This window comes from Pipistrellus hanaki, assembly GCF_964339955.1.
Source record: "Pipistrellus hanaki genome assembly, chromosome: 13".
Lineage (NCBI taxonomy): Eukaryota > Metazoa > Chordata > Mammalia > Chiroptera > Vespertilionidae > Pipistrellus > Pipistrellus hanaki.
In genome coordinates, this window is record NC_140515.1 from 45,678,153 (window position 1) to 45,701,068 (window position 22,916).

Here is a 22,916-nt window from a genome sequence, read left to right on the forward strand (position 1 = left end):
TACCTGGGTTTCGGGTTCCATGCCTGGCTCGGTGATTGGGGCGCATGCATGGGGGGCAACCGGTCAATGTCAGTCACTGTGTCTCTCTCAAATCAGTGTTTCTCTTTCCCTCTCCCTCCCTCCTTTGCACTCTCTCAGAAAAGCAATGGAAAGAGCATCATGCTGAGTGAAATAAGCCAATCAACGAAAGAGAAACACCACATGACCTCACACATCGGTGGATGATAAAGATCTTTATAAACTGATGAACCAAGAGACAGATATAGAGAAAGTAAAGCAACAGGCAGACTGTCAAATTACAGCGGGGAGGGTAGGGATATCAGGGGGAGATAAGAGATCAACCGAAGGACTTGTATAAATGCATGTAAGTGCAACCAATGGACATAAAACTATGGGGAGGGAGGGGATGTGTGGGAGGGAGGGAGGGGGGGCAATAAAAAAAAAATCAAGAAAATATGTAAAAAATAAATAAATAAATAAATAAATAAATTTAAAAAAAAAAAAAAAAAAAAGAAAAAATATCCTCAAGTGAGGATTAACAACAACAACAAAAAAAAAACCCCCACAAACAAATACCAGTAAATACAATTATACTTTCTTATCCCCCACTTAGAATAAAGCACTATATAGGGTTCTCTGTCCCACACCTTGCCTTTTTAAATCCATTTATCCTAGAGATCTTGCCACTTCAGTATAAAAGGATCATCCATCCTCATTCTTTTTTTTATACCTGTAGTATCGTAGTATCCCATGGTGTGAATATACCATAATTTATTCAACTAGTGCCCTATCAGGTTGCTTCCAAAGCACCTTCTTACATGATGCATTTTCCAAATCTCTCCTGTTGCTTTTAAACAAAGCGAATTATCAATTATCACGGGACTTGCCTTCTTAAACTTATAATACAACTTATTAGTGACCTACTGTTCATATTGGATAAGAACCATTAGAAAGTCCCACCTCACATGGCTGCATTCTCCCCCCCTCCCCCAAAGTTTAAGTTATTTATTACAGGATTTCTCATATACCATTATACATTGTAACATACTGTTATACATTGTAAATCTCCAAAAAGTATTGCAGGTAGCATTCCCCAAACTTATTTGGCTTTAGGAAGATTCTATGGCAAAACCTTCTGTGGATGTTGTACACTACAAAACAAACGTGAGCAAACACTGGGGTGGATGTAATAAGCACTGTCTTCTGTTCAAGCAAAATATGAGAGTGTGAACTTTTCAAGGAAGGCACAAAAGCAAGCTGAGCTCATTTTTGGAGAAGGAATTCCTTAGCTGGTTTTTTAATTAAAAAGAAACCTTTGAGATCTGAGTGTAAAGTTATTTGACCCTTCCTTGGAAAGAATGCATACAAGCATACAATTTTTCAGTTTCTGGAGCTTCATGGACCATTGGGATTAATCCATAGGCACCATGGTCACATCTGTTTTTAAAGCAATTTTAAATAGACAGTGCTATATTACCTATGGCACCATTAATACTCCAAACACTAAGAGGAAACCCAGAACACTTTCCATGCAAAACTAATGGATAAACAGCAGAGAATTCAACATGAAGAATACTTGGTGCAAAGAAAGCATATTCACATGGATCATGTTTAGCAATTAATGATATCAAGCAAAGCAAATCCTATCGGATAACTGGGAGAAAGCATATTTAAAACAGTAAAGCATCTTTTCTATTTCATTGTGAAATGTGCTTTACCATTGACTTAAATACTGTAAAAAAAATAAAAAAAAAAAAAAAGAAAGCACAAAAAAAAACTCCTGCTTAAATGAACTTATTAAAATCCAAACTATAGGTTAAGAAAAACTGAAGTATTTTACAATGTCCTTTTTAAAAGGAAATTTTAAAATCTTCTTAAAATAGCCATTCTAGGACCTTTCTGTACTGGCATATTAGTTACAGATAAAATTGCAAATCTATCACATAACCATATTTATCTTCTTAAACAGCACTGAAAAAGTGTTTGGCCACCCTCATCTCTTAGCATTTAGTTAAAAATGCCTGCCCTAGCCCATGGAAGCAAAAAGCCCCTCTTTAGAAACCCAGCACCACTCCAGTCTGCTAGCCCTCTGCCCTGGGGAATGTAGCACTGCTGGATACTATCCTAACAATATTCCAACCACAGACCCCTGCATGGTCTGTTATCATTATCATTCCAATAATCCTAAATTTCCCCAAGCTGCAAAATCCCACACGTGTCACTCCACAAAATACCCCAAGTTGTCTGCTAAACAAAAATAGAAGCAAACTTCATTGTAAGCTAGAATGTTGGAATGGCTACCTGCTTTCCAACAGAAATCAAAACTTCTCATTCAAAAGAGGAGCCAAGGAAAGGGGGGACTAACTGTGCTTTTTATATGTAAACACAGGTCTTTATTACTGATACATTCTTACTGCAAAACTAAAAATACTGTACATCTAAAAAGTGACACCTAGAGAAAGGAAGATATAATATGGCAAGTCAAAAGCCAGAGACTGACTAATCTGAAACATTAATCCTATGAATCACCTGCATGCTTTTTTTTTTTTTTTTTTTTTTTTTAATACATGGCCCATTTTTGTCAGTTGCAGTTCCCATCAAAGATCATATTTGTGGTTAAAATACAGTAAGACAGAAGGGGAAATAAAGAGGAAGAAAAACAACCCACCACAGGATGTTGACAAGTGTTAACTACCAAGGTTTTAGAATATATTGGTTAGTACACCACATACCACTAAAATAATATACCCGGTTCCTTCCTCCAACACCAGGTTACTTTGGCTTTCGATTTTAACCTACTCAAGTAACAGGAGTCTAGTGTTACAAAACACTCTTAATTTTCATAGCCTAAACTCTCTTAGAAGAAAACCTGTGTACTTCCCAGCCTCAATTGTCACACAAAACAATTCTTCAATCCAACTCAATTAATTGTTATACAGTTTCATTTGCACAGCTTTGCTGTCTCGCCCTTATTACAAAGCCATGAATTGTGGCCCTAGATATACCAGCTAGAAGGCAAAAAGGTAACTTAAAATCCTGATATTATGCCTGGGATACACATTACCTCCAAAACTATCGATAGCTAACCACAGATGCCGAAAGAGATACTTACAGACCTATCAAAAACCTCCTACTTGACAATCACTGCTGAACTCACACTGAGTTGTTAATGCCTTTCACTTATTCCAATGACTACTTTTTAGAAATGTATTTCTAGCAGACTCATGAAAGTGTTTTAACTGGTGCTCACAAATGAAATTAGCAAGAATGCAAGCACTATCCCTGTATTCACTACACTTGCCAATTCAGTAAGGTTTGTCTGCCTCTAACCCCAGTGCCTGGCATGTAGTAGATAATATTCATAAAATGAATGAAATATTACAATAAAATTCATGGAACAGCCCCACAATTTCAGTGGTAACAGAACTGTATTAAATCATGTACTGCTTAAAAGACCATTTGCTAAGACTTGAGAACCAAACAATGCTACTTGTTCTAACAGGATTTAATCTCTACCAAAAAATAAGACTGAGAGTTCAATCAATTCTAAGGGAGGCCTACAACGATAAGTTTTTGTAACAAAGCAAACAAAAGTTGTATTTCTACAAGATATGACGTCCCTCTCTATCCCAAAACTATGATCAATGAGAATTACAGAATTGTAGGAGGAAAAATAATCTTTGAGCCTGTATTATGAAATAGATGAGCTCAAATTTCAGACTATAAACTGCCACCAATTTATTCAAAAATGTTTGCATAATTACATACCTAAGGTAGCATTTTATGAATTTTATACTCCTTTTTTTATGCTAAGCAGTTGGCATGAGTTGGAGGAGTTATGACTGATGAATATAATTATCTTCCCTTTTTATAACTTTCATTTACTAAGGGGGGGAAAAATCAGTGATGAAAGATTTAACTCTGTCAATGTAAATAGTTCCTCTTGTCCGTTTTCAAGTTACAGTGTTCTCTACTATTAAAACCAGTCTTCCTGTTCTCCCATCCTATTTTGTGACTGTATAATAGCCTTTTGTATTTTATTTGTATTACTGATTTGTATGTTTACTTCCCTGTCTTATTTCCCCCAAAGATTTAGAAGGCAGATCCTTTCCAAAGGGCTCCCCTGCCATACCATTAATAGTGTTTGATCACCAAAGGACTTCTATGCATGCATCTGAGCATAATCAATGGACACAGACAGTGTGTGTGTGTGTGGGGGGGGGGGGGGGGGGCGTGCCGCCGGGGAGAGGTCAATGGGGAAAAGGGAGACTTATGCAATACTTTAAACAATAAAGAATTTAAATTAAAAAAATATACATTGGTCATTCCTGAGTCGCTTGAAAGTGTAATTTAACTTAAGTTCTGTCTTGCTGGATACTACACAACAGGTTCCAAATGTTGTTACAATGAATGAATGAATGAATGAATGAATGAATGAATGAATGATTTGTATACTTCTCTGCTCGCTAAGCAGGCACTATTTGAGAAGACATCACAGACTCTACCCAGCTTTATGAAAACTCGGGTGCTCTTTTCAGGTCCGAACTGAAAATTTTGCAAATCACCAATTTCAGACCAAACAACACTATGCGACACGCACAATTAGAGGAGGTGCTTAGACAGTTTACTCAAAAAAAGGGCACACCATTACAGAAGATTCCATTACCGTCACTACGAATGATCTCAAGAACCACGGCTAAATAATGACTTCACTGTCTAGAGATTCAGTTTTTCTCCCTCCGAGTTTTGAAAATTCGTAAGTGAACAGACTAACATGATGAATGGCTCCTCTCCCTGCCCGGGCCTTACAACCATCCTTCAAAAGATGCGGGGCGCGGGGGGGAAGAGTGTTAAGGAAAATCATTAACACAAACACGTGGAAAGCAATTTTCCTGCTAGCTGTGAAAGCCTGGAAAATTTCCACGGCAAAAATCTCCCTTTTGGTGCTGGGCAGGGAGCAAGAACTGGAAATCGGAAAATGTGTGACACCTCCATGCGCCTTGAAGTCAGGAACCACGAAGGGAGAGAGAGAACCCCAACAGTTGCGGGGGGACACATGTATTCCACATGAGAACAGGAAGTCCGTGTCTGGAGCGTGGTTTGCCTGCCGGGGGTGGCCAGCATCCCAAAGGGGCACCCCGATCCTTGGAAAGCCCACCCCCCAGTGCCCTCGGATGCTGAGCCCGGAGCCAAAAGCCAGCCTCTCCTCCGGGAAAGGCGCTGTGGCCGGGCGGATGGAAGGGGGCGCAGCGCGGAGGCTGCGGGCACCTTCCTCTTTCCCCTTGGCCTGCGGCGGGAGGAGACTCCTCCGGTTTTCGCCAAAAGAGGAGGAGGAGGAGGCGGGCCGGGCACCGTCGGCAGCGACCAGAAGCCGTGGCCGCGGAGGAAGGCAGGCGGGCGGCCGTCCACGCGGCCGGAGAACTCCCCGAACAAAGCGCAGAGCGGGACCGGCTTGGGGGGGACGAGGACAGACCGGAAAAGAAAAGAAAGATTCCCCAGAGCTCGTCCCCACGACCTGGGGCCAGGGACAGGTGGAGCCGGCTCCCCCTGAGAGGCAGGAGGAGAAGGATGAGCTTTCGAGGGGGCTCCTGTGAACTCCCGCGCCCAGGCCACCGGGACGGAGACCCCGGCAGGGGAGGACGCACGGGGATTTAGAGGACGAGCACGAGAAAGAGAAAGGAGAGGGATCCGGGGTCCCGGGAGGGAAGGGAGGCCGGGCCCGGCGGGGGTGCCCGGGGTCGCGCCCCAGCTGCGCCGGGGATACGGGCGGCGAGGATGCGCGCGGCGCGCTGCCGGCCGCCCCGACTCGGGCCTCCTCGGCTCGCCGCCGCCGCCCGCCGCTCGCACCCGCGCCCGGGGCCGCCACACAAAGGGGATGGAGAGCCGCGCCGGCCGCGGGGCGCTAAGAGGGGGCGCCGGGGCCCGGACCGGGTGGCCAGACCGCGACGTCCGCCGCGCCCCCCGCCTTTGTCTGCCTCGCTCCGCGCGTCCCCCCGCAAACTCCCCCTCCCACTCCCCGGCCAAGGATCCCCGCCGCCCGCGGCGCCCTCACCCTGCTGGTTACCCGGGTGAGTAGCGGTCTCATCTGCTCGCCAGCCCCATCTGCCTCCATGGCCCGCCGGCCAGCCCGCGGCGGCCGCTACCGTGTGTGGCCCCGCGCAGTCCGCCCGCCGCCGCCGCCGCCGCCGCCGCCGAGAGCCGGAGGCGCGAGGGGAAACGAACGTGTGTCCGTGCGCGAGGCGCGCGCGTGGGGACGAGCCGGGCGAGCGGGCGCGCGAGGTGCGAGGCGCGCGGGCGCACGCAGCGAGCGCGGGGCTGCCTCTCGCGGGGCTGCGGCGCGGCCGCGGCGTGGAACGTGGAGGGAGGACTGAGCGAGCGGCCGGACCGGGCGGGGGTGGAGGAGAGAGCCGCGTAGGGACCCGGGGGCGGGGCCGCAGCCCGTGACGCGCGCAACGCTCTGACCCCGCCCCCCGGCGCCCTGGCCCCGCCCCCTGCGCCCGGCGCCACGCCCCCTGCCAGTTTGGCACCGCCGGCCTCCCCCGCGCACCCGCGGGCCCGCCGCGAGGCCACCCGGAGGTGGGTCGGGAGGAGGCGGGACGGGCATCGGCCCCAGCCAATCGGCGGCTCGCGAGTTGCGCACGAGTCCCTCCACACACCACACACACACACCCATGCCACCTCCTCTGGAGGCCCCGCCCCTCTTTGTAAAATCCGAAATGACTGTTACTAAATGACTAACTCGTTTTCCCAGTCGTAGGTTCCCCTGAAGTTTAGAAGTGGGGAGGGGTCACCACCGCCGCCCCTAGCTCCTCACCAATTTCTTTAAAGGCAGGAGGGAAGGAGGATGCCACCCTTTTCAAGGGGGCCCCCACCGGAACCCAAAAGCCACTAACGGGTCTCCAGGCTTCCTGCAAGTTTTTTCCCCCCTCGGTTCAGTAGGCATGAACCCCAACTCCGGGCCTGTCAAAGAGGGAGTACTCCTGACCCGGTAGGCTCGTGTGCTTGCCGCTTGACCGGGCGGGCCCCCATTCAGTTCGCCTCCAGATACCTTCTAACAGGGGATGGATGATGAAGGGACCTGCCACACAGGGTCATTGAAGAGCTAGGTAAATTTCAAGCCATACATGGGCCTGACACATACCATGCTTGTTATAAGCATTATTGTTAACAGAGCTATCTTGCGTGTTTTTTAAAAAAAAAAGATAAAAAGGTTTTGTTGAGAAGAGCTAAATCAGTGCTATGGAAGGAAACTATTACAGCGGGTCTGGAGCTCACATCCTAGTTGTCTGCAATAGGATATTAGCAAATAGGCTTTGTGGGAAATAGTTGAGGATGCTGGATGACTCTACCTGGTTGGAGTCCTAGTCCCCTTTTGTTCTCATTTCCCGGAGTTCCCTCGAGGCTGGCACACATTCTTCTCTTAATCATATTAGAGCAAATGTGCTTCTATTGTCATGGCTACCGTTTTAAGAGGCCTGCAATGAGAGACTGTGACATTTTGCAAACATGCTCATCTCTAATCGTCACAACACTACAAAATGCTATGTTTTATTATCTCCACTTCACAGGTGAGGAAGCTGAGGCTCACAACAATTAGGTCCCAGTCGTTGGGACTGCTCTTTCTATTGCACCATTCTAATGCTTCACTAAGCAAAGATGGAAAACAATAAAGAAAAGAGAAGAACAGATGAAACAAGAGTGAAAGGAAAGAATGTGGAGTAAGAGGGGTCAAACACATTTTAAGCCTCCAAAATTTGTCTGAGGTGCCAATCACTTGTCCTCATATCAAGTCTCTAAGGTGAATATGATTAATATTGAAAAATTATGTCTGGGTTGTCTTAAAATGCAGGTCCCCTGCTATAAAACTAATTAGTAAATACAGAACATACTCTAGTTCTCTGGTTTATATATCTTTACAGTATTTATCCACTTGTAACATCCTATATATTTTATGCTTTATTATGCTTTCTGTTTGTATACACACACACACACTCATTTAAGTATCATTCAAGCAGCAAGTTTTTTTGTGTTTACTGCCCTAACTGGTTTGGCTCAGTGGCTAGAGCATCGGCTTGCGGACTGAAGGGTCCCAGGTTTGATTCTGGTCAAGGGCATGTACCTTGGTTGCAGGCACATCCCCAGTAGGGGGTGTGCAAGAGGCAGCTGATAGGTGTTTCCTCTCTCATTTATGTTTCTAACTCTCTATCTCTATCCCTCTCCCATCCTCTCTGTAAAAAAAAAAATCAATAAAAAATGTTAAAACTAGTAAAAAAAAAAAATAGCAAAAAATGTTTTGTGTTTGCTGTTATATTTCTAGCAACCCTAGAAGAGTGTTCAGCCCTAGTATCCCCTACATGTTTGGGGAGAAAGAGAGGAAGCCAACATCTTTCAAGACAGGAACAAAGTAGGAGCTAAACCTTTGAAAGAACTAGGTAGCCGATTTCAAGAAGGATTTCTAAATATATGCTTGCCTGACCATGCTACAAAATAGGTTTCTCTTATCCGTTTTTGCAAAAATAAAAAATAAGCCCTTTTTTTTTTTTACCTCTGTGTTGTCATGCACTTCTACTCCTCACTTCATCCTAACAGCCAGAAAAATAATGTGGTAACGGTCTGAATTACAGAATTTGTTATTCTCAATTGCCCACTTAATTCATTCTCAGCCAGAGTTCATCCCGAGGTAATGGTTGTGAATGAAAAAGATAATGTGTTAAAATTGCTTTCATGCAAATGGAGAAGACTATAAAATGTTCCAAGGTGCTGAAAGGCAAATTGTTCTTGCAAGTATTTTAACTATCCGTCCAAAATATAGCACAAGGGAACGTTTGCTAAACAAAGGAGAAAATGAACCTCTAAGGTTGTCACCAACAATGAACTTGTACCACCTAAATTAATGACAGTTAGCTGAATCCCAAAATGCAGGATACTTCCTGGGTTTCTGGAACAGCAGGTAATACTAGCAGGACTTGGATACAACCTCTTGGCAAGATCTTTATCTTGAGAAAGGAATAATCTTCCCCCAGCCAGCCATTCTCTTGAGCCAGGGCATAGTTTGTCAAGACAAATAGCAGCTTGTCATTTTGAAAAGCCATCTTTAACCTTTAGCAGAGGATCCTCTGACAATTATGTATCTCTTCCTGGCCTCTTCTTGGTCATGGCTGAAATGTAAATGTTCCCAATTATATGCCCCTACAAGGAAAACTAAAATCCTTGGCATAGTGTTTGCAAGAACCCCAGGGCAGCCTCCATGGGAAAAACAAAAGGAAAAGAATTGAAAAAAGTATTGTTCTTTATATCTGGGGCTAGGCCTACAGAAAACTTTGGGGGGTTGGGGAAGGGAGAGACCAATTCTTAGGAAGTTTTGTGTATATCAATATATAGATGCACAAATGTATATTACATACACACACACACACACACACACACACACACACACACACGCATACACACATGCATGCACCAACTATGAAATGTGTACCGCTCTCACACAAGTCAGGGAATCACAATGAAAGAGAATGGGACGCCTTTTGCTAGAGGTGGAAGGGGAAAGGGGCTGCCACCTGTGGGGAAAAGGTGTTTGAAAAGGCTATGGAGAAATAGACTGGATTTCATCTGAGTCATGAATGGGAATGATGCGATTTCATCAATGGGAGAAGGATGGGGAAGAAGGGCATTCCTGGGAGAAGTAACAGCAAGATCGGTGGCATTGATCTGAAGAAGCAGGGTGGTCCGGCAATGAAACATCTCCCCATCCAGCCTCCTTGCCAGCCTCCTTTTGGAACCTGTAAATTCAGGGTAATGGTGCTCTCCTGGTGGGTCAGCAAATGAAGATTAAATAAAGCATCTAGCATACTACCTGACATCTAAGAGATACTCACTACATGTTTATTATTATTATTATTATTATCTGGTTAAGAAACCATGAGGTGGGGAAAAGGGTAGGCTCAAGTTCATGCAATGGGAAGAGCCTGATTTACCGGGCTCTTACAGAGCTTACATTCCCAGTACAGTGAAAACTCAGGTGCAGGGACCAGATCTGGCTGGTCACTGGAAACATCCTGGACTTCCTGGCTTGTGGTGGTCTCTTTAAAGACACTGAATGAATGAGGGAACATTAAGAAAGTTGGACTTTTTGTACATCTATTGCAGACCCGACATTGGAGAGTATTAGAGGGGTGGGAGTGGTGTGGTTACGTTATAGACACAACCACATTAAAAATTGAATGGAAGGGAGAAATGCCACAAGCAAGGAGGTACATTCGAACTGCCCTGCTCAATGCAGTGGCTATGGAGTACTTGAAATGTGGTTAATTTTCATTGAGACAAATTCCAGGTTTCGGCACACACAAAAGGATGTAATCATGTTAATCTTCTATTGATTACATGTTGAAATTATAAAATTTTAGATACCATGGGTTAAAAAAACTTTATTAAAATTAATTTAACTTATTTCTTTTTTACTCTTTTTAATGTGGCAGTGAAAATACTCTGTATACCGTAATGATGGATACATGTCATACATTTGTCTACATGCATTCTGTGTATTACACCAAGAGTGAATGTAAAGCTATGGACTTTGGGTAATTATAAAGTGTCATTATAGGTTCAGCAATTGTAACAATGTACCACTCTGGTAGGAGATAATACTAATGGGAGAGGCCATGAATGCCTGTGGGCACTTTCTCCCCAATTTTGCTATGAACCTAAAACTGCTTTAAAAATGAAATCTTGTCCAGCTGGTGTGGCTCAATGGTTGAGCGACAACCTATAAACCAGGAAGTCACGTTTCTTTCTTTTTTTTAATTGATTTCGGAGAGGAAGGGAGAGGGGGAGAGATATACAAACATCAATTATAACAGAGAATTATTGATTGGCTGTCTCCTGCATGCCCCTCATAGGGGGATCAAGCTCACAACCCGAGCATGTGCTCTGACCAGGAATTGAACTGTGACCTCCTGGTTCATAGGTTGACAGTCAACCACTGAACCACGCCGGCCAGGCTATCTCTTGATCACGATGGTAGTTATACAACTGTATGTATGCATTTGTCAAATATCATAGTACTGCACCCTAAAAAGGATGAATGTTATGTACTATGTACGTAAATGCCTCAATAAACCTGACATAAAACAAAAAGAAACATACCGTATTAACTAGCACGTGTGCGCACACACATGTACATACATTTTGCAATCTGGGATTATTGGATAGTTTTTTCATCAACTTTAATTGACACAGTTATGATTATGCAGTATGTCTGTTGTGCTTTAAATAGTTTATATCAGCATCCTTAATAAAATATTATTTTTAGAGCTTCAATGGACCTTGTTCAATTATTTTGGTTTCTCACTGACACAAACAAAACTATGTGCATTTCTGAGTTCTTTTATGCACATCTATATTCAGAAGGAATTACAATTACTGACACTAAAGTCATAGTGAATACAGCAAGGGAGGAAGGGTGCTGGAACTGAAGGGTGCTGATTTTCTCCACGTCAGTGCCAAGTCACCGGTCACCACCTCCTTCATTTGCTCAGGCATTGGCTGGAATACTGCGATCTGCCATTGAGTAACAGATGTCAGGTGAGTACAGAAGAGTGTACATTGGCACTTCGGGATGTGCCAGCAAACTTAGTTTAGAGGTTGTTACGCATTTTCATTTTGGCCCTGCTCTCTAAAAGTCAGAGTCCACTGCGGTCACACCTAGGTACACTACCTAGGAACACCTGGGTGGTGGCTTACATGTTAGCTGCTTTCAGAAGACTGTTCTTAGTACCGAAGCTAGGGAAACATGAAAGATCCTTCTTGACCATTATTTTAATTTCAGGGCCACTCTTTATATATAGTTACATTTCAAGCCCACCTGGCGTGGCTCAGTGGTTGAGCGTTGACCTATGAACCAGGAGGATACAGTTCAATTCCTGGTCAGGGAACATGCCGAGGTGGTGGGCTCATTCCCCAGTGTGGGGCATGCAAGAGGCAGCCGATCAGTGATTCTCTCTCATTATTGGTGTTTCAATCTCTCTCTTTCCCTTCCTCTCTGAAATCAATAAAAACATCTATTTAAAAAGTTTTTTTCAATAAGCACTTGCTCCTCTTATGAAAGTGATCCCTTCCATCAGGTGTATGACTAAAACTACAATGAATTTTGGATAAGAACTCACCTGAACCAAAGGGGAAATCTAAACTTCCAAGGTCCCATTGTGAGAAGCACAGAAATAGAATAGACTTTTAGGGAAGTAGAGATGGAGGAAAACAGTTCTCGCCATGGAATCAAAACCCTCAAAAGAGAGTTATCGTGAGCCAAAACCAGTTTGGCTCAGTGGATAGAGCGTCAGTCTGTGGACTGGAGGGTCCCAGGTTCGATTCTGGTCAAGGGCATGTACCTTGGTTGCGGGCACATCCCCGGTGGGGGGCGTGCAGGAGGCGGCTGGTTGATGTTTCTCTCTCATCGATGTTTCTCCCTCTCTCTTCCTCTCTGTAAAAAATCAATAAAATATTTTTTTTTTAAAAAAGAGAGAGTTATCGTGCATTGATATTAAAATAAATAATAGGATTGGTTTAGATTATCTTGGGGTGTTCATAATTGTCCCATTTTAAGATCATCTAAAACTGATAGCAAGACGGAGACTTAGGTTCTGCATGACGTTGGATATCTCACTTAAACACCTATGGACTTTGTTTTCTCATCTGTGAAATGGGGATAATTGAGGCCATAACCCCTTATCCTGAATCACAAACTCCAGAAACCTCTGAAAAATAAATGGTTTTTCATAATTTTTTGAACTGCAAAAAACCACCTAAATTGACATGAGGCTGTTTTATAGTCTTGATCTCCTTATTGTGACTGTCCATACATCAAAATCAAAATACTAATGTGTCTGACAACAAGATGTTGTCTCACCTGCTGCAGGTATAACAAAACATACATTATATCACTTGCCTACCTTCGGAAAAGCTCTAAACTACCTTTCCTTGAGGGTTTTAAATAAAGGATTGCAGACCTACAATACTTACTCTGCTTATTTCAAAGATGTCCTGTGCTGTCCAATAAGGAAACGGATAGGAAACTACTTGACAATGTGGGTGCTGCCCCTTTGAGCATAGGCAGCCCTGGGGATTCTATTTGCTAGAACTCCTTCAGCTTCAGCTCAGAACAGGGCCTCCAGCTTCTGCCTGTCTCTCAGTTCCTGTTCCTGTCCCACACCCATGCCGTCCCTCTCCATAAAGACAGCTCCTGTGATTAGGGGTGTGTTCCCACCCAGGGCCAGTCTGGGGTCTCTTGTTCTGTAGCTTTGTTAAACTCGGACTGGTAATGAATTGCCAACAGAGAGTGGAGAGAAATCAGATCAAGTGAAAACTTAAGCCCTCAGGGTGCTCCCAAATGCTCTTCTGCATCCTGAAGACTTCTGTCATCTCAGTGCTTAAAGCCAGAAGCTATGGTACATACAGCCTGTACTTGCCTATGAGACAGTCTCTCCTCTCCTCTCCTCTCCTCTCCTCTCCTCTCCTCTCCTCTCCTCTCCTCTCCTCTCCTCTCCTCTCCTCTCCTCTCTTCTCTTTTTCTCTCCTCTCCTCTATCTCTAACTGATTCATTTCATAGCAATAGTAAGTTGTCACTGTGTGATTGACCCACATGATCACTGCACTTACATGTAATAAGGGTGTCCTCGTAACTTGAGATCAACTAGGATTGAGAAGTGGTAACTTCCCTTTTACTTTCTTAGCTGAGGTCCACTGAGACATTATGTTCACTTGAAAGTTGGAAGTGGGGAAGGGGAAATGAAACAGCTATTTTACAAAGTATGAAGCTCTGAGCACCCCAGCATTTCATCTTTCCTTAAAGACAAATAGCCAGAAACAGCACTGGGAATTTGGAAAGGTTTCCATTTGAGGATTAAGATGGTATCCCCTGCGATTGGGAATACTAGTATTACTATTTGGCAATAACTCACTAGCTGTATCTCCCCCTTTAAATGCCAATTAACAATAGTGCTTATTATACGGACCATGCATTTCAACTGCCCTTTGCATATAAAGATGGCAAGACCACTCATCATCAGTACCACGTGTTCTTTTAGACTTTGGTACAATAGCTAGGATAGATTGATATGGCTCTTCCAATGTCATACCTATGATATTCAGTCTTAAAAATACTTTGTCAATGTTAGGAATACAAGTCTGGGACCACAGAACACAAGGAGGCTAATTGGTACATCTATAAATCACACCCATTTCCTAGTGGTTATTGGTCCCAGTGGAACCATTTAGTCAAGAATAATTTCTAGCGTGTCCCTCTAAAGACACTCTCTGGGCCTAAATCGGTACAATCTTCCTGGAAAACAATTTGGCAACATGTATTAACAATCTCAAAAAGGAACATGTCCTTCCACCCAGCGACTTCATGGCTAGGACTATTTTTATAAGATGATTCATAGAAAAGATGATTCATAGATAAGTACATAGATGTATATACAAAGGGGTTTATGCCAATTTAAAAGTGAGAAATTAAAAACCATTGAAGCATTGAAAATTTATTAAATAAATGTTTGCATGTACATATAATGCTATATATAATGTAATCATCAAAAAGATATTCTAAACTTTAATGTAAAAATGCTCATGGTATCAAGTTTTAGTAAAAGATCTGGATACAAATTTGATATAGACTACAATTGCAGTTATAACTATAGGTCAATTGAAAGAAATATACTAAAAATTAACAATAAAATGATCAAAAGCCTCTAAAACCAGGGCCTGCTCGGAAGACCAATACTAACAGTTCTTATTTCTGGGCAGTAGGATTACAGTTATTTTAAAATTTCACTCTTCATAGGTTGCTACAAATATCTACAATGAATAAATTACGTTTGCATTGAGAATAAAAAAAGCTCTAAGCATCATTTTTAAGGCAAAATAGTCTAAAATGCTAATGGAAATTTTTACCTAGTTTTACATTAGTAATATTCTAAGTTAACTTCACTTAAAAAAAAAAAAAAAAAAAAGCCAAACACATGAATAGTAAACTAAAACTAAACAGGTAATTACAGTATAAGGATGTTCATAAGCTGTTAAGGTACCACTTCTCTCATTGAGGCCAAGTCAAAAACTGAATGGATTAAACTCTACAGCCTGCCGTGAAGTCTGCTGAGTATTGCAGGGGTCCTCAAACTTTTTAAAGTGGAGGCCAGATCACGGTCCCTCAGAGAGCTGGAGGGCCGGACTATATGAACTACTAATTCCTACTGTAACACCTCGGCTGTGCTCACTGCCCAAAAAACCTGGCGGGCCGGATCAGACTCCTCTGCGGGCAGCATGTGGCCCGCGGGCCATAGTTTGAAGACCCCTGGAGGGTCCAAAGGAGGGGAATGTTAAGTTGTTGCTAAATATTCTCAACGGCATCTTTTCTGGATTAGAAAAAAAACAAACATTTTTTTAAATAAAAAGAAAGAAAACCACAGGAGTTTCTGAAGGTCTCATGTCTAGAAAACTAAACCCAGTTGGTAGAGCAGCCCATTGCCTAGCAACCCAATGAGGGTTTCACAAAGGTGGCCTCGAAGTCCATAGGTCATCAGCATCAGCAAACACAAATTGGAATTGGAAGCTTTCTGCCAATTATGATAACAAATCTTCAAAGAGCTGCCAAATAGCACTTCTTTAACATAAAAGCCTCTAAAACCATGGCCTGCTCGGAAGGCACAGTGTTGGTCTTTGTTTGAAATTCCCAAATTCGCTTGTTCATAAGCATTATCTGGGATACTTGTGAAATGTATGGATTTCTCCACAGACTGTGATTCAGTAGGTCTGGATGGGGGCCAGGGAATCCCTGATTTTAACAAAAGCCCCGGAGGATTCCTATGACAGGCAAGTTGGAGAAACATGGTTACAGACTTCCATTTCCTTTCTAGCACTTCCTATTAGTTCTAGTTCCACGCTGTCCTTACCTGCCTGACAACCTGATTACCGTCTGCCTGTAGCACCAAATAGTTAAGTTCCATGAGATAGAGCTGGTGTTTATTGGTGTCTCTACCTCCAGGGACCCGTATGGTGTCTGGCACCTGCAACTGGAGGCTGAGTAGTAAATATTTCTTGAACCAATCAGTGAATCAAAGTCTGTTTTGCCGCAGGTAAGTGAAGCCCAGCTTCTGTCTGGGTCATCCTCAGGACCCTAGGCAAAGCCCCACCTCTGGAGAGCACGGTGTGCCTGTACTCTGGCAGGGCCCTTTGCCTACCTTCAGGAGAGTGTGCCTGTGAACCTGGAACAGGGTTGCAAAAGAGGAGGTGCCGACTGCCAGGCGCATTAAGACATCAAATTCACAGAGAAAATAAACATCCTGTCCATATCTCCTAATCTAGCTAGATAATATCTATTGCTCAGGCAAGCTTATTGCAGGCTGACCTGATATGGAACAAAAGAAAAAAATAACTTCCTGGCTCCTTTGAGGTCATTAGGGGGGGAAACTGATTGCCAAGCAAGTGAAGGGCCAGTGGAACCGAATAGGGTTCCACTTTCCTGAATACTTAGGCTCACAAAGAACTTCAAGGGCAAAGAATGTTCTAGAAATCTGAGGCCTGCAAACACCACCACCAACAACAACAAAAACACACACACACACACACACACACACAAAAAAAAAAACTTTTACCCTAACTGGTTTTGCTCCGTGGATGGAGCACTGGTCTACAGACAGAAGGATCCTGGGTTCAATTCCAGTCCAGGGCACAGACCTCAGCTGCAGGATCGATCCCCAGCCCTGGTTAGGGCCAGTGTGGGAGGCAACCAATAATGTGCTTTCTCACACTGATGTTTCTCTCTCTCGCTGTCTCTCCCTCTCACTTTCACTCTCTCTAAAAAAAAATCAGTGTAAAAATACCTCGGGTGAGGATTAACAAAAAACACACACAAAACTTTTCTCTAGTTTTTAAAAGATTAAATTAGAGATGGCTACTGAATATTAACTGGTTGCAATAAGGCATTGACTACACAATAGCCCTCCTGTGAAACTGCAGTAAACCTCTGCCTAGATAGGCACTGAACAGATATTTCTAAAAAGCTCCTGGATCAACTTGTCGGGACAAAATTAATTCTGGAGAGTGGAATACATGGGGTTCTCCAGTTGTAGCCTATCTACTGTCTCCACCAGCTCTGGCTACCCTGTCCATGGAGACGCCACCTCTGCCCTCACTGTGGGCTGTCGTATCTACAGAAGCCTGCTACTACTGTGACCTCAGCTTCAGGTGAACTGAGGTTGCTGGTGGCCCCAACTCTTGATTCCTGGCTGAGTCTTCACTAGCCATTCACACTTAGTCCCAAAAGAAAGGCAGAAGTGAGTGTCAGCCAGTGTACTGCCCATGAGCCAAATCTGACCAGGTACCTGTTTTTGTTAATAAAGTCTTATTGGAACCAGTCATTCCTATTCATTTATATATGGTCTAACACTGATTTTGGCATCACAACAACAAACTTGGAAAATTATGACAGAGATCGCCTGACCATTTAAGGTTGGCCTTAAATATCTACTGCCTGGCCCATTAGAGAAAACGTTTGCCCACCCCTGGCCTGGACGCATAGGGCCAAATAATAATAATTATTGTAATAAAATTCTTCTGTGGCATTTACTAAATGCCAGGTAGTATTCTAATGTCTCTGGTTATGTTACTTCATTTAGTCCTTTCTACAATACTATGAGAAAATTAAGGCACAAAGAAATTTAGATGATGCAGCAAACAAAGGCCAACCTAGATAGGAAAGGCATTAAAAATACATGACTATAGAAGTATCCATAAGGGGTGTATTATAAAACAAACTAGAGGCCTAGTGCATGAATCGTGCATGGGTGGGGTCCCTTGGCCTGGCTGGTGATCAGGTCCAATCAAGGCCTTCTCACTCATTCAAGGGGGAGGGACCGTGAGAGGCTGGCCGACCCCGACCATGGGAGGTTGGCTATGAGCGCACTGACCATCAGAAGGAAGTTCCTGCATTGAGCGTCTGCCCCCTGGTGGTCAGTGTGCATCATAGTGACCGGTCAACCAGTTGTTTGGTCAACCAGTCATAACAATCACTTAGGCTTTTATATAGTATATAGATCGGTTATCACAGAGTCCCAGGAATGATGAACACAATCATAATTTGGGAGTTCTCATAGAGCAAAAACAAATCATGGTGGGGACTATAAAAACAGTGTGTTATGGAAGCAGGTTATTACTAATGTGCTGAGCAGCTGCAGATCCCTCTGTGTATGAAATGTATGATGAAAAAGTGATGCTTAAGTAAAACAAAAAAGGAAATTGAAATTACAAAAAAAAAAAAAAAAAAAAAAACTTTCTTAAAAAAATGCATTTATCCAGAGCTTCTACATTTAATTTGAAGGTTCTGCTTCAAGGCAGTCACCTTGGAATACTCTTCATTTATTTAAAGTAATTAGCCCAACCAGTGTTGTTTAGTGGTTGAGCATCGACCTGTGAATCAGGAAGTCACTGTTTGATTCCTGGTCAGGGCATATGCCTGGGTTGTGGGTTTGATTCCCAATGTGGGGCATGCAGGAGGCAGCCAATTAATGATTCTCGCTCATCATTGATGTTTCTAGCTCTCTCCCTCTTTTCCTTTCTCTCTGAAGTCAATAAAAATATTTTTTATAATATATTTGAAACTTATATTTGGAAATTATCTTCAGGACCAGTTTACTCACATAAGGAACCCAATATTTTTATTCTTTTGATTCTCACCCGAGGATATGATTTTTATTAATTGCGAGTGAAAGAGAGAGAGACAGAAAGAGAAATATCGATGTGAGAAAGAAACACTGATAGGTTGCCTCCCGCACTCACCTAGACCAGATATCGAACCGAAACCTAGGTATGTGCCCCCACCAACCAGCAATCGAACCCACAACCTTTTGGAATACAAGATGGCACTCTGACACAGCCACCCAGCCAGGGTAAGAACCCAATGTTTTTAATTTCTGGTTCCATAGTTATAAAGTGTTTTTAGTCCTAAGTGGCATTATTCATATTATTTTATAACCCACGTTATTCACCACATGTGGCCCACAGAGATTTTTGGCTTCTTTAAGAATGTAAGTCCACCCGAAGGCCATTCTAAGGATAAGTATGACCCACAGCCTTATCCAAATAGTTCCCTAGAAGTAAGTGCTCAAAAACATTTATTGAACAAATGAGCGACTTTGTCTATAAAAAGTTCCAAAACTGTTTTTAGGAAATGACAACACTCTCTAAGTGACTGCTTTGAAGAAACATACATTTGATTAATCAACTTTCTTTGATTCATCTATCAAATATTCATGGAGAGCCATGGGTAGCTGCATCATTTGTGGGAAGCAGTGCAAAATGAAAAGGCAGGGTCCCTGGTTCAAAAAGCAGGAGACGAGTATTTTCCTTTCTTCTGCAGGCTCCTCGGCCTGTCAGTGTGCTTTTTATTTGCTGCTCAGGGCTATGCTCCCCTGGGCGTATGGGTACTAGAAGAGAGTCCCCAGCCTCAGAGGCGTGTGGGCAAGGGCACCCATCCCTCCCTGCAGGACCAGTCCTTTCCCTGCTCCATCTCCTAGTGGGGTGGGCAGTGGTGGTGGTGGTGGTAGATGGGAATGGGGGACAAAGGGTGACCATGGTTACTGGGTAAATGTGAGAAAACAACCCAGGGAAGGTTGCTCTCACATCAATGTTTCTCTCTGCCTTTCCCTTTCTCTTCCACTATCTTTAAAAATCATTAGAAAAATATCCTCAGGTGAGGATTTTAAAAGAAACCAAGAAAGAAAGAAAGAAAGAAAGAAAGAAAGAAAGAAAGAAAGAAAGAAAGAAAGAAAGAAAGAAAGGAAGGAAGGAAGGAAGGAAGGAAGGAAGGAAGGAAGGAAGGAAGGAAGGAAGGAAGGAAGGAAGGAAGAAAAGTGATAGTTTGCTGAACAGTATGACACTTGCTGTCGGGGATACAAGAGCTGGTCAGAGCAGCTTGTTGGACAAAGAGAGTCCTGGGCATTTGTACACAATTAAAGTTTACGGTTCTTCAGCTCTCCTTTCTGACTTAAAGAAGGTTATCCTTTGGATTGAGAAAGCCATAGGAAGCCACTGAGGGCAGACTTTTTAGAAACGGCTTAAAAGGTGTGGCATGAAATATGAGGGCTCTAAGGTATTAATGAGAGAAGAGCTCTCGGCTCCATCAATGTCCTCGTAATCAGAGCACTAGATCATTTCACATTAGGTGGACATCCATGGCTTCCCTGTCTCCTGATTGAACACCGATAAGTTCCATAAGGACTGGGAGCAGGGCCTATGCCTGCCCCGCCTCCCTCTCAGCTATTTGTACCTTGTGCATAAAATACATGAAGATTTGTTAAGTAAATGAACTTGTTCAACATCTTCCTCTTTAGTAATATGATCCTGGCTGGTATTTTTCCAGAGTCATTTTTTTAGGGGAATTTTCTTAGCCAACACAGGACATTCAGGGTCTGGACATTCCTTGTTCCGGTCTCTAAGGTAATGTACACGGGCAGGCAAAAGTAGGTTTACAGTGGTGAGGGCAGGAAACAGAGTTTCTGTAGCGATTGCAATCGTCATCATCACCTGCCTGTCCTTTTCCAGACCAACAACTGTCAACCTACTTTTGCCCGCCCGTGGGAGGCGTGAGGAAAGCTGGGCCGATCACATAACAGTAATCTGAGTCAAGGACAAGAAATAAGCCCTCAGGAAGTGAGCCAATTACATGTTATTTTCTCAGATTTTTGAGGTTAATAAAGAAAATTTGGTTAAAGAATTGAAACATGCCCTAGCGGCTAGCCTATTAGGGTCAGTGGATAGAGCATCGGCCTGACAATGGAAGGATCCCAGGTTCGATTCAAGGACACATGCCTGGGTTGTGGGCTCAGTCCTACATGCAGGAGGGAGCCAATCAATGATTCCCTCTCATCATTGATGTTTCTCTCTCTCTCTCTCTCTCTCTTCACCTCCCTTCCTCTCTGAAATCAATAAGAATATATTAATTTAAAAAAAAAAAAAGAATTGAAACACTTAGGATTCTTAAATTCCCTAAATATAAAGGGGTAGGCATCATGGATGTCCTGTGATAAAAATTTTAGAAAAGGACCCTGGGGAAAAGGTCCCATCCCTATCATGGTGGCTCAGCTTTCGTGCCTTGCACATGACGTGAAAGCCAGCGGAGAGCATTTCTCTTTTCTTTCCCCTTCTGTTGGGTGGTAAATCCCAGCTGGAGCTTTGTGAGCCGTGAGTAATACCCCTGGCATGGGGCCAAGGGAACTGCCACCTGAAAACTTTCCACTCTGCTCATATTCTCAGCTCGGGAGTCTTATGGTCCAAATGCATGAATGGGGGAACCTGCGCCCATGGGCTCTCCTTCCCGGGACTTTTCCTACAGCAGCCAGTGCCTGGTTCAGCTACTCTCAACTCTCAGTGGTGCTCCTGGTGCCTGTCTCACAGAGGTTTCCTCTTGTTTCCCAGCACACATCTGGGTGGTCTCTTCGCTGGCTACACGAGGCTCATTTTTTAAAAAACTTATTTCAGAGAGGAAGGGAGAGGGAGAAAGAGAAACATGAATAATGAGAGAGAATCACTGATCGGCTGCCTCCTGCACAATCAAGCCCGCAACCTGGGCATGTGCCTTGACAGAGAATTGAACTGTGACCTCCTGGTGCATAGATGGACGCTCAACTACTGAGCCACTGCAGCCAGGCATGAGGCTCATTCTTGAAGATGAAAACCCACTTCAGTGCCATCACAAGAGAAATACACTGAGTAGCCAGATTATGATGATCTCTGAACGCATAATAATCTGGCCACTCAGTGTATATCCTATTTAATAAAAGGCTAATATGCAAATTGTCCCCTCAACCAGGAGTTCGACCAGCAGGCAGGCTGGCCAACTCCCCATGTCTCCCCCTGGCCAGGCTGGCCGGTCCCCACCCATGCACGAATTCATGCACGGGGCCTCTAACACACACACACACACACACACACACACACACACACTGAATGACCAGATTATTATGTGTTCAGAGATCATAATAATCTGGCCACTCAGTGTATATTTAGGACTGTCAATATAGCAGAGGCCACACTGACAGTTCCCTGCATGTAGCCCTCAAGCTTTATTTTCAGGCTTCCAAGGATCAGTAGCTGCCTCTCTGTCCCTGTGGTCACTCGCTAAGCCCAGGGAGGCTGCTCTACCTGTGTACAGAGCGAGCCTGAAGTTTAGGAGCTGTCATTACCAATGACCAATAAGCACTGGTGATTCATTCATACCCCAGCTTCCTCGCCCCTCAGTTCAGAACATTCCAAAGTGTCAATAGTATGTTTCACAGAGGGGTTAAGCTCCTAACACACCTGGATTAGCTAGTTGCATTCTCAATCCCTCTATCCGGATACTATCTTTAACATTTCCTACAACTCCAGAATAAACAGCTAGCTCTTGAATCTTTGTCCCAGGGTCAGCTTCTGGGAAAACACAAAATAAGATGGTCAGCAGGCTCCTCCCAAATTCTTACAGTGGATTCCAAAGCCAAATATTTGTCTTTTTAAAAATCACCCATAAAAAAAATCGCCCATAAAAACGATTAAGAGTTGACAATTCAACCCTGGCTGGTGTGGCTCAATTGGATGGGTGTCACCCTTTCTCTCTCTCCCTCTCTCTCTCACTTCCTCTCTTTAAATATCAATAAAAAATATATTTTTAAAGTTGACAATTCATAGCTAGGCCAAGACTCAAATTTGCTAGATTTTAAGTTCCTCACTCAAAACATCACTATTCCTTAAACTTGCTCCTTCGAGCACTGAAAGTATTCTTCTGACTGAATGACCTCTGCCGGTAAATGGTGTAACAGAATGCATTTCCAATCATTTTAATGTGCTTTGAAGGTTATGGCACAAGCCTCTGAATCATGATTCACAGGTGT

At 43.5% G+C, this 22,916-nt stretch overlaps 1 protein-coding gene across 14 annotated transcripts in view; it reads right to left on the reverse strand.

The window, feature by feature from the left end:
* The window catches only part of SLC4A7 (solute carrier family 4 member 7), an 83,575-nt gene extending 77,189 nt beyond the window's left edge, over nucleotides 1–6,386 (reverse strand). For 7 of the 14 annotated variants that reach the window (XM_084902448.1, XM_084902444.1, XM_084902446.1 and 4 more), the window contains exon 1: nucleotides 6,065–6,386. In XM_084902448.1, the coding sequence (XP_084758574.1) occupies nucleotides 6,065–6,112 (48 nt within the window). In that variant the 5' untranslated portion in view covers nucleotides 6,113–6,386. Of the gene's footprint in view, nucleotides 1–6,052 lie in introns of all 14 variants that reach the window. The other 7 variants (XM_084902447.1, XM_084902443.1, XM_084902445.1 and 4 more) reach the window with 1 other exon arrangement.
* Between the last annotated feature and the right edge of the window lie 16,530 nt (nucleotides 6,387–22,916).